The sequence below is a fragment of the Nerophis lumbriciformis genome, linkage group LG25, assembly GCF_033978685.3.
Source record: "Nerophis lumbriciformis linkage group LG25, RoL_Nlum_v2.1, whole genome shotgun sequence".
Lineage (NCBI taxonomy): Eukaryota > Metazoa > Chordata > Actinopteri > Syngnathiformes > Syngnathidae > Nerophis > Nerophis lumbriciformis.
Genome location: NC_084572.2, coordinates 15,865,777 through 15,878,232, shown reverse-complemented (window position 1 = coordinate 15,878,232; position 12,456 = coordinate 15,865,777). Strand labels below are relative to the sequence as shown.

Below are 12,456 nucleotides of genomic sequence, written 5' to 3'. Positions count from 1 at the left end.
TGGCTTATGAAATGGTGCAGCTAATTTATGGACTTTTTCTATGCTAACAGCCATAACGTTTGGTATTCAACAAATAGTTTTGATATTACGGCGACAGACACTAAAAAGGTGTGCTACTGTTTGTGCTATGACGCCATCTTTTGGACGAGTTTGCTCACTGCAGGTCTTTCTGATTGACAATGCACTTCCTATTTCAGGCGGGAAGTATATTCGATTACAGCGTTTCTGCTCGAAAGGATTCTTCAGTCATCACTCCAAGCAACGTTTGTAAGTTTTACAATATAACTAAAACAATTCATACTTTTTAAACCGCCCCATGCGTGATGTCTTCAGAAGTGTTTTCTGTTACATATCTTTGTTTTGGTGCCTCCTGCTGGCATAGTCCCTTTTTCTGTTTCAGTTCAGTTGGCTGAGTCCATCTTTCTAAACAGCTATCAAATGTCCAGCTTTGTCTTTTGGCTGCGTAATCACAGCGTGAGTGCGAACATTTTTTGGCCCGCCTCTCCAGAGCGATCATTTGTATATTGAGCCGTTTCCGCTTCTCGTTGCGGCAATGCAGGTGCACTTTGTAGCCTATAAGTCTAATATTAATTTAGCTATTAATCATTTCTTAAATAATTATGTTGCGATTTGAAATAATTTTGCCAATGCACAGTTGTCTGTTTTCATCAATAATGCATATGGATAAAGACACTTGTCGCAAGTTTGATGTACTGTATGATCTGGCTGCAACTAACGATTAATTTTATAATCGATTAATCTGTCGATTATTATTTCGATTAATCGATTAATAATCGGATAAAAGAGACAAACTACATTTCTATCCTTTCCAGTATTTTATTGGAAAAAAAACAGCATACAGACGCCATGTTCTTTCAACTTGCCAAATAAAGCAAGGAAAATGTTACAAAAATGCACACTTTTGACACCCCTGCTACAGATAATAAAAAATTTAATCTGATAAATCTATGGCTAAAAAGCAGACCCTGGCGACGCATGCGCGTTCATCATAACTCTCACACGCTCGCTCTCGGTCTCTGCCCCTCCCTCACGAATTTAGTTTTTAACCCCTTCTTAACCCTGAACGTACATTGTTAATACACGCACCTATCAGGAGCAGGCTGTTCTGAAAAACACTCCCGAGGACACCTCAACGATGGACGCTTTTGACCTCCCTTTTTCTCAACAAACACCTGGTGTCGAACTCTGAGATCGGCCCCAGTCCACAAAAACATTTCAACATCACACCCAAGTTAATTGGGCATACATGCACGCACCCGCCCCTTCCCCAACCAACGCCTTCACCACCGCTTGTTTGCTCCAACTCCCCCTCCCTCTGTTGCGAGTTTGTTGTGACTAAATGTAACGTGTTTATGTTTGCATTGCAAATTAGGTTTTTTCCCTTGGACTCAGTCTGGACCCCCTCTTGTGGATCCAGCCTTTGACTGATATTTTTTTACTCTTCCCCACTTTCCCAATATCACCTTTTTGTCACCTTTTTTTTTTTAAGGAGCGCCGTAAAAATGGCTGTACCGTCGGCGGTCTCGTCTTGTCTCCCTGTAACGTATGTCTGCTCTTAGTGGGACTGTGTCGAAAATATACTTTTCAGTTCTTATGTGTCTTGTGCATGTTAAAAATTGACAATAAATCATCTTGAATCTTGAATAACTCAAAATGCCGGACATTTGAGGCATTTAAGAAACACCGCCCGGACAGCCCCGCAAAAGAGGACATGTCCGGTGAAAAGAGGACGTATGGTCAGTTTCACCGGACATGTCCTCTTTTGCTAGCATGCTAGCAGCTAACGGCCTACGATAGACTGACCATACGTCCTCTTTTCACCGGACATGTCCTCTTTTGCGGAGCTGTCAGGGCGGAGTTTCTTAAATGCCTCAAATGTCCGGCATTTTGAGTATTGTTTACACAACGTGCAGTACGCTACTTAATATGTCCGTGTGGAGACTCGTTCGGTACACCTCCGCACCGAACCGAAACCCCCGTACCGAAACAGTTCGATACAAATACACGTACCGTTACACCCCTATTATTTTGATTACCGGGTATTGTTTCTCAGCTGTTTGTAAATGTTGCAGTTTATAAATAAAGGTTGAAAAAAATAAAAAATAAAAAAACGTAGCCTCAGCGAATGCGCATAGCATAGATCAAACGAATCGATGACTAAATTAATCGCCAACTATTTTTATAATCGATTGTAATCGATTTAATCGATTAGTTGTTGCAGCCCTAGTCTGGTTATTAGCAGGAGCATGGGCGCTGTATCTGTTACCTTTGCACGTGACACATGTTTGTCATTGTTGCTTGTGTTAGGCTTAACTATTTTGTTGAATATTCTTTGGTTGACACTTTCATATCAAACATGCATGTACTGTGTGTCATAAATTATTTTATTGGAAAAACTGAGAACTGAAGTCAGGAAAATCCCAGATGTTCTTATTTTATTTTATTTAGAAACAGCAAATTGTTCTACACTGAATTTTTCAGAACTTAATTTTTGTACACATAATTGTTAGACTAAATTATTTTACACTGAATTTTAAAAAACTGAATTATTTTACATACAATTTTAAAACAGAGTTTTTATAAACTGAATTTTTGTACACAAAATTTTAAAACACATTTTTAAACAGTGAATTTTTCAGCACTGAATTTTAAAACGCACGCATTGTTCTAACAATTGTATATATACATATATATATATATATATATATATATATATATATATATATATTAGGGGTTTAACGGTACGTGTATTTGTATTGAACCGTTTCGTTACGAGGATTTCGGTTCGGTTCAGTTCGGAGGTGTACCGAATGAGTACACATGCTAGCAGCGACCGGGCTAGGACAACATGTAAAAGCCAGAGCTGGAAGACCCTCCTGCCTCGTTAAGATCTCCCGTTTGGGAACACTTTGGCTGCGCGATACAACAATGGAGGACGGAGGTTTGCCGACATTGTTCAGCAGCTGGTTCTGACAACACGTCAAACATGTGTTGCACCTTTCCTGCTTCCGGCTCCCAGACCGTAGTCGAGGAGCGCAGGGGAGACACTCCTCCAGGGCCGATGTATTCTTGGGGCAACACCCTTCACTCTACCCGGCAGTGGGTCTCCACAGCTCCGGACTCCAGGGTAAATGACGAGTCTGGCGATTAGTTGCAAATCGTGGCTTTATTGAGGTCTTGCACGCAGCCAATCCAACAAAACACTAGCCACTCCCCGCACTCACGCTACCGCTCCCTCACCTCGCTCGCCCACACACTCACCTCACATGCTGTCACATATTAAAGGGCCACACACACATATACGCTACTCTCATAACATATGCTAACCCATTTGAAGCGTCACCACCGCATTCAAGCAGCCTCTCCTCGGTGAGTCAGGCAGGGCTAATGCAATAACAAATGTTTTTATAGCAGCAGATATAAGTCCATATTGCTATAAAAACTAGATTTTGACCCACTTCTATGGTGGAAGAACAATGAGCCCATATATCCTCTTACTGACAAGTTAGCCAGGCTTGGAGGGGGGGGGGGGGGAGGGGGGGGGGGGGGGGGTTCATCTGAGGCTGAACTTTCAAGTTGAAACGGTTTAATGTTGCACTTTTTATATGTAGAAGAAAAGTTTTGTCATTTTATTTCATCTGAGCAACAACTTGAGGCAGTTGAATGTTGATTAATGTGGACCCCGACTTAAACAAGTTGAAAAACTTATTGGGGTGTTACCATTTAGTGGTCAATTGTACGGAAGATGTACTGTACTGTGCAATCTACTAATAAAAGTCTCAATCAATCAATCAAAAAAAGCACTTTATATGTAGAAAGGTTTTGTTAAGAAACCATTCTGAGCCTTATCTTATTTAGTTTTTATTGTATATATGTTGACCACATCAACCCTGGCTATGGACCCTGTGTGTATATGTATGTTATGCCATTGTTTACAAATTTGGTAAATAAATAACCAAAAAATTGTTATTTTGTTGTTTTCTTACTGTACCGAAAATGAACCGAACCGTGACCTCTAAACCGAGGTACGTACCGAACCTAAATTTTTGTGTACCGTTACACCCCTAGCATATACATACATACACACACACACACATATATATATATACATATATATATACACACATATATATACATACATTATATATATATACATAATATATACATACATACACATACATACATACATACATACATACATACATACATACATACATACATATACACACACATACGGTTTGCCTGAGAAGAAGTGACCCGGTGTAGTGTGTGTGTGAAACTGAAATACAACGAAATGTGAAGCGTACAAATGATTCAAATGTGTGCGGAGTACAAAAGTGTACATCTTAGCAGGTCGGGAAACTGGAATGTTCTGAATTTACCACTATATAACGCAACTATCCTTTTGAAACCAGAAGATGCCAGGTGGGCTACATTGTTGTTGTTGGCTTTTATGCATATCTAATTACACATAGACACAAAAAGGCAGCTTGTACAGCTCTTCACACTAAGCTTCAGTAAATTGTAGGTTGTTTTCACAATCAAAAGCAGCCGGAGCATTGTGCATTGAACAAATGTACTTTTATGATGGAATGATGATCCAAACAACAACAAAAAGAAACCAGATTGCGTCCAACATGTTCATGTTTGGTTTGACAGGGACATGTGATGTCCACACAAGCTTTAATCAGTTTATTACTTTTTTTTAGTGTGTAGAAAGACATTACTCAAACTCACTGCCTCACCTACAGGCAGATCAACCACACACAATGTACTGCTTGTTTACATGTAATACAGAGCACGTCCACTGGACTACATTATGCTTGTCTACAAGCCTATTGATCAATGCAAACATTTGCACTCTGGAAGGCACACTGAAATGATGTCCAACTTCATGAATTTGGTGGAATATGTTGATGTGCTCTATGTCACAGGTTTTGAAATCCAAAAATGGAACATTGCACTTGTAAAAAAAGTCAGTGTGTTATCCTAACATGTGTGTTTAAAAAGGTATTATTATTAACTGTGTGGTGTGTGATTTTTTTAGAATACAACCCAAATGAATAGTTCACTTCAGACTTTTACAAGGTATCAATCCAGAGCCTGGACTCTTTCAAAGATCTCCGGAATATATTTCTATTTAAAAAAGAATAACCACTAATGCTTTTAATGTTTCCTTTAAGTGATTTTTTTTTTTTTAATATTGTATTAATTGCACTTCATGAGATTATATGGAATGAAAAGTGTGTTACAGTTGATCCTCATTTATTGCAGTTAATTGGTTCCAAACATGACCGCGATAAACACATTTCAATAATTGTAGTTTTATGATTTATTTTTTTATTGTATATTTTAAATATAACTTGAATATTTTCATAGTTGAAGCATAACCAAATGTTTACGACCTTCCAAATGTGTTTTTTAACATTATGAGAGCCCTTTAGATATGAAATAACACTCTTAAGTCACCTTTACATTCTTTTAATCTTAAAGGGTAATGCTGCTGGAGACTTAGCCAATCAGCGGCCATTATACTGAACAGCACACTTTGATTGGTTTACTACTGTACCCTAGCAGGCACAAGACATTGATACAACGTTGATGATACATACATGTTTTTAAAACTGATTTCTAAACAACGTTGCAAAATAGTTGTATTTGTAAATTGAGACAACGTTGAAGTCTAACGTTGGATCCACATTGTTGGTTGGGAAATCAATGTCACAACCTGACATTGAATAAAAGTTGTCAAAAAGCATGTTGTTTCAACGTTGCAATTGTGTTGTAGAATATTGGTTGGGAAATGACCAAAATTCCATGGTCAAATCAACGTCAGAACCTCACATTGATAAAACGTCGTCAAACCTCACATTGATAAAACGTCGTCAAAATGCATGTTGTTTGAACGTTAGGTTTGAGTTGCTCAACATCAGGATCTATTTCAAATAGTTCTCAACGTTGTTTTAATGTCCTGTGTCTATTGGGCGTAGTATTTATATTTTTGTTCATTTAGGCATTGTATGCTTCAAAATGCTTAATTTACGTAAAACATGTTATAGAGTACGCTTTAAAAAAAGTATAAAAATAAATATCTGTGATGTGGTGAAGCCGCAATATTTTCAGCAAATGTTGTGTGGGCCGGCCGTATAAATATAAACTATTATTGTTTTAAATTGTCATTTGGGGGCTTAAAATTTAAATTTAGACTATATGGGACTAACCAAAACCCAAACATGATGAAGTCCATAAGAGCAGAAAGGGGAAAATAAAAATCAGCATTCTGGTTACATAAAAACAACTTTTTGTTTTATTATTTACAAACATGTTTTTTGTGGTCCCCTTCATTTAGAAAAGTATTGACAAGTACCAAAAAGTATTAAAATACATTTTGGTACCGGTACCAAAATATTGGCATCGGGACAACACTACATTGCGCCCATGAATCTCTCCAAAAAAAACATCCAAAAACCGCCAACAATACTTCATTTACATCTGGTGACCTGAATATTAACCAAGTATTAGCAATATTGTTATTAGAACAATTATAAATCAGTGGTATTGCACAACACTGATTTTATTTCCGATACAATTCCAAGTAAAATTCAGGCTGTTATTGGAGATACAGATTCAATACCGATACTTCGTACAAATATACCTAAAGTGTTAAATTCAAAAAGTATTTCAAGTGTTGCTGCCTGTGGGGGATCATCTTAAAACGATATAAAATAGAAACAAATGAAAGTGTTTTTCTGCACTGAATGAGTTATCAATGTACAAACCCTGTTTCCATATGAGTTGGGAAATTGTGTTAGATGTAAATATAAACGGAAAACAATGACTTGCAAATCATTTTCAACCCATACTCAGTTGAATATGCGACGAAGACAACATATTTGATGTTCAAACTGATAAACATTTTTTTTTGCAAATAATCATTAACTTTAGAATTTGATGCCAGCAACACGTGACAAAGAAGTTGGGAAAGGTGGCAATAAATACTGATAAAGTTGAGGAATGCTCATCAAACATTTATTTGGAACATCCCACAGGTGTGCAGGCTAATTGGTAACAGGTGGGTGCCATGATTGGGTATAAAAACAGCTTCCCAAAAAATGCTCAGTTTTTCACAAGAAAGGATGGGGCGAGGTACACCCCTTTGTCCACAACTGCGTGAGCAAATAGTCAAACAGTTTAAGAACAACGTTTCTCAGAGTGCAATTGCAAGAAATTTAGGGATTTCAACATCTACGGTACATAATATCATCAAAAGATTCAGAGAATCTGGAGAAATCACTCCACGTAAGCGGCATGGCCGGAAACCAACATTGAATGACCGTGACCTTCGATCCCTCAGACGGCACTGTATCAAAAACCGACATCAATCTCAAAAGATATCACCACATGGGCTCAGGAACACTTCAGAAAACCACTGTCACTAAATACAGTTGGTCGCTACATCTGTAAGTGCAAGTTAAAGCTCTACTATGCAAAGCGAAAGCCATTTATCAACAACACCCAGAAACGCTGCCGGCTTCTCTGGGCCTGAGATCATCTAAGATGGACTCATGCAAAGTGGAAAAGTCTTCTGTGGTCTGACGAGTGTCATCCGGACCAAAGGGGAAGCGAACCATCCAGACTGTTATCGACGCAAACTTCAAAAGCCAGCATCTGTGATGGTATGGGGGTGCATTAGTGCCCAAGGCATGGGTAACTTACACATCTGTGAAGGCACCATTAATGCTGAAAGGTACATACAGGTTTTGGAACAACATATGCTGCCATCTAAGCGCCGTCTTTTTCATGGATGCCCCTGCTTATTTCAGCAAGACAATGCCAAGCCACATTCAGCACATGTTACAACAGCGTGGCTTCGTAAATAAAAAAAAGAGTGCGGGTACGTTCCTGGTCCGCCTGCAGTCCAGACCTGTCTCCCATCAAAAATGTGTGGCGCATTATGAAGCGTAAAATACGACAGCGGAGACCCCGGACTGTTGAATAACTGAAGCTCTACATAAAACAAGAATGGGAAAGAATTCCACTTTCAAAGCTTCAACAATTAGTTTCCTCAGTTCCCAATCATTTATTGAGTGTTGTTAAAAGAAAAGGTGATGTAACACAGTGGTGAACATGCCCTTTCCCAACTACTTTGGCACGTGTTGCAGCCATGAAATTCTAAGTTAATTATTATTTGCAAAAAAAAAATAAAGTTTATGACTTTGAACATCAAATATGTTGTCTTTGTAGTGCATTCAATTGAATATGGGTTGAAAAGGATTTGCAAATCATTGTATTCCGTTTATATTTACATCTAACACAATTTCCCAACTCATATGGAAACGGGGTCTGTATTTCGATATTTTGTAAAAAATAAATAAAAATAATGCTGAAAACAGACACATTTTTTACATATATTTAAAGACAAAAATTTGTGTCAGATTTGTGGTATGGGTGACACAATGCACTATTATTAGGTATTACGCGTGCGGCTACAGGGCCATTTTTTGTTTCTATTTTTATAAGGTTTTTTTTATTCTTTTTTTTTTTTTTTTTATGAGGGAACTCTCCTGAAGGAATCAATAAAGTACTATATATCTATTTGCGGACCTAAACAAAAATTTTGTTGACCCACAACAACATATTGTCGAAAAAAACATCAGTAAACATTGAGGAAAAAAAGAGTGAAAAGGCATAATGAAATGAAAATACGCTGACATTTTGATAATAACTAATAATAATACAACGTGACAGTTATAACACAAAGCTGACACTAAGATTTGATATATAATGTCTGTAACATTTATTTTTACAAAATAAAAAAATATCAAAATGTCCCCAGCATACATTTTGTAAAAATGTTTTTATTAATTATCAGCTGTTTTCTCATTACATTTTTGCTCATTTAAGTTTTGGGCTTACAAAACTCAAGCTCCGGGCCGCACTTTGGACACCCCTGAACTTAACTATCAAACGTATCGTATTTCAATTTGAGAATCAGAGCATGAAGAACCGGTATCGGCGGTATCGATATTTCGGTATCGACCTGCACACCACTACTAACTTATACCAGGAGATGGAAAGAAACACATTAAAAGACGTTTTTTGCGGCCTTTTTTGTTTTTTTGTTTTTTTAACCTGTGGGAGGATTCCTAGCAGGCACGAGACATTGATACAACGTTGATTATACATACATGTACTTTAAAACTGACTTTGAAACAACGTTGCAAAATAGTTGTATTTGCTAATTGAGACAATCTTGGTGTTTAACATTGTTGGTTGGGCAATGACCAAATTTTAATGGTCAAATCAACGTCAGAACCCAACATTGATTAAACATTATCCAAAAGCATGTTGTTTCAATGTTATGTTTAAGTTGCTCAACATCAGAACCTAATTCAACAAGTTCTCAACGTTCTTTTAATGTCTTGTGTCTGCTGGGATATGATTAGTTCTTCATCTAAAAAGGAATATATGAACATCCCATCAGTCGGCATCCCAGTGTGAGCAGACACTGTACAGTAAGTGATTATTTAATTATGCTCGTAGTTTGTATTTTTTGTTTAGCACTTAGCAATACCGCTGCATGATGCTTATGCATGATGCTTATGCTTGATGCACACTAGTGTTGTTGAAGGGAAACGCAAACGATGTGATGCACATGTGAAATGAATACACCGCCGAATGCTTAAAATGAGCAAAATACGTAAATATTACATGTTATTATGAATGTGTCTGTTACTATATTACATATACACTTACAGCAGGGGTCCTCAAACTTTTTGACTCGGTGGGGGGCTGCATTGGGTTAAAACAATTTGGCCAGGGGCCAGGCTGAATATATATATATATATATATATATATATATATATATATATATATATATATATATATATATATATATATTAGGGATGTCCGATAATATCGGACTGCCGATATTATCGGCCGATAAATGCTTTAAAATGTGATATCGGAAATTATCGGTATCGGTTTCAAAAAGTAAAATGTATGACTTTTTAAAACGCCGCTGTACGGAGTGGTAAACGAACCTTAAAGGCACTGCCTTTGCATGCCGGCCCAATCACACAATATATGCGGCTTTTCACACACACAAGTGAATGCCATACATACTTGGTCAACAGCCATACAGGTCACACTGAGGGTGGCCGTATAAACAACTGTTACAAATATGTGCCACACTGTGAACCCACACCAAACAAGAATGACAAACACACTTCAGGGGAACATCCGCACCGTAACACAACATAAACACAACAGAACAAATACCCAGAACCCCTTGCAGCACTAACTCTTCCGGGACGCTACAATATACACCCCCTGCTACCCCCCCCCCCCCACCTCAACCCCACCCCCTCAACCTCCTCATGCTCTCTCAGGGAGAGCATGTCCCAAATTCCAAGCTGCTGTTTTGAGGCATGTTAAAAAAAATAATGCACTTTGTGACTTCAATAATAAATATGGCAGTGCCATGTTAGCATTTTTTCCATAACTTGAGTTGATTTATTTTGGAAAACCTTGTTACATTGTTTAATGCATCCAGCGGGCCATCACAACAAAATTAGGCATAATAATGTGTTAATTCCACGACTGTATATATATATCGGTTGATATCGGAATCGGTAATTAAGAGTTGGACAATATCGGAATATTGGCAAAAAAAGCCATTATCGGACATGTCTAATATTAATATTAATATTAATATATATATATATATATATATATACACACACACGTTAGGTCAGAAAAAAACACAGAGGCTATATTTTGACATTTTGAATCCTGCTAAACAGGCTTGTAGGGATGATATAGCCTCTGTATGTTTTCCTGACCAATCGTATATTCCGCTCTACCCCGGTATTGAGCACTGTATAACGGATAAACCACAGAAACCTCGAATATATATATTAAAATATATATATATATATATATATATATATATATATATATATTCCTCGCGCACTAATTGAGTGAAAGAGCGCGCACTTGCCGCTGATGATGTCATGTATCGATGGGAAAATGCATTTTTGGACAATATGATTTGCCTGAGCGCCTAGGAGACACCGAGAGTAACAAGCAGTAGAAAATGGATTAGAAAGGACAGATTAAAAATAATAACAATTAAAAATAAAAACATATATATATTTTTTTTTTTACTTGATTTTGGACACTGGCGGGCTGTATCTGGCCCACGGGCCGTAGTTTGGGGACCACTGACTTAGTGTGTATTTAAAACCACGATGGAGGCATATGGATGTATTTTTGAGCACCGTATAGGTGGAATAGAGCGGCTCTCCTCGGCTCTATCGTTAGCTAACTTTTGCTAGTGTTTATTTATGAATTAGACTGCAGAAAAAATATATAGTTCTCCTTTTTTAAAGTGCGTTGCATTTTTAAGACCGGTATCATTCTCATTTACTGATATAACTGTCATTTTCAAGGTTATTTCTCCACTTTTGAACACTACACAACAATCATGTATTCGATGCCAGGGGGTGTACTTGGTTGTGGTCTACGCCATTAAGCATAGGCAGCAACTTCAAGGACCTACAATATGATGCGTTCAGGACCTGCAACACGTTTTGTACACAAGTCTTCCACGCAACACCGAATAAAAAATAAAAAATAAAATAAAGTACCTAGGGAACATGTGCACGTACCTGCCGTCAAACTCCGCTGCCGTTCCGAACCACAAGCCGGAGAACAAGATGAACTTTATGCGGGAGTCCATGTCGGCTGCTATAGTCCACAGGAATGGTGATAAACCCGAGCAGGATCCTCTTGCCGCTAGACTAAAACCAAATAAATCCCAAAGGGCGACGTTAGAGCAGAGTAATAATGTTCGGCGAGGGGAAGAGAGCACAGCTCCCTCTCTCGCCCTCCTCGTCCTCACAAGTTCACTCCGCCGCCACTCAGTCACACCTTATACGGCGGGAGCGCGCCCGTGCCTTTAAAACGTGACGTCACCGGGCGCGGGCACGAGGAGCAGGCTCAAACGGAGATGGGCGTGGACCACCCAGGTAGAAGGTGAGGACGTGGAATGGAAAGGTGATGCCCAGAGATTAGTCGGCTCCTAAAAAAAACCATTTGACATAACTGCACATTTATTGTAAAATAGTTTTGTCATACTTTACTTTTTTCGGACAAGAGATTGAGTGATTGGGGATTATCTCCAGACGACTTTACTTCCGGTCTGGATGCTTCATATATAATTATTATTTACATCAAATTAGGTTTGTTAGAGCATCAAGTGGTGTTTATTGATTTATTTTATTACTATTCCTGTTTATTTATTAACTGCATTGAGTTCCCACTTTATGTACATATATCAAACAATACATTTCTCATAACTGATATTGTACATATAGTGTATGTGTTGTATAACAATGCTATTTAAATATGCATCTGAAAAACAAAATGCTT

At 38.0% G+C, this 12,456-nt stretch overlaps 1 protein-coding gene across 6 annotated transcripts in view; it reads right to left on the bottom strand.

Annotated features, from left to right (window-relative positions):
* Positions 1-11,960, bottom strand: part of npnta (nephronectin a) — a 172,876-nt gene extending 160,916 nt beyond the window's left edge. For all 6 annotated transcript variants that reach the window (XM_061983890.1, XM_061983891.1, XM_061983893.1 and 3 more), the window contains exon 1: positions 11,694-11,960. In XM_061983890.1, coding sequence (XP_061839874.1) covers positions 11,694-11,764 — 71 coding nt within the window. In that variant the 5' untranslated portion in view covers positions 11,765-11,960. The remainder of the gene's footprint in view (positions 1-11,693) is intronic.
* Positions 11,961-12,456: the final 496 nt, after the last annotated feature.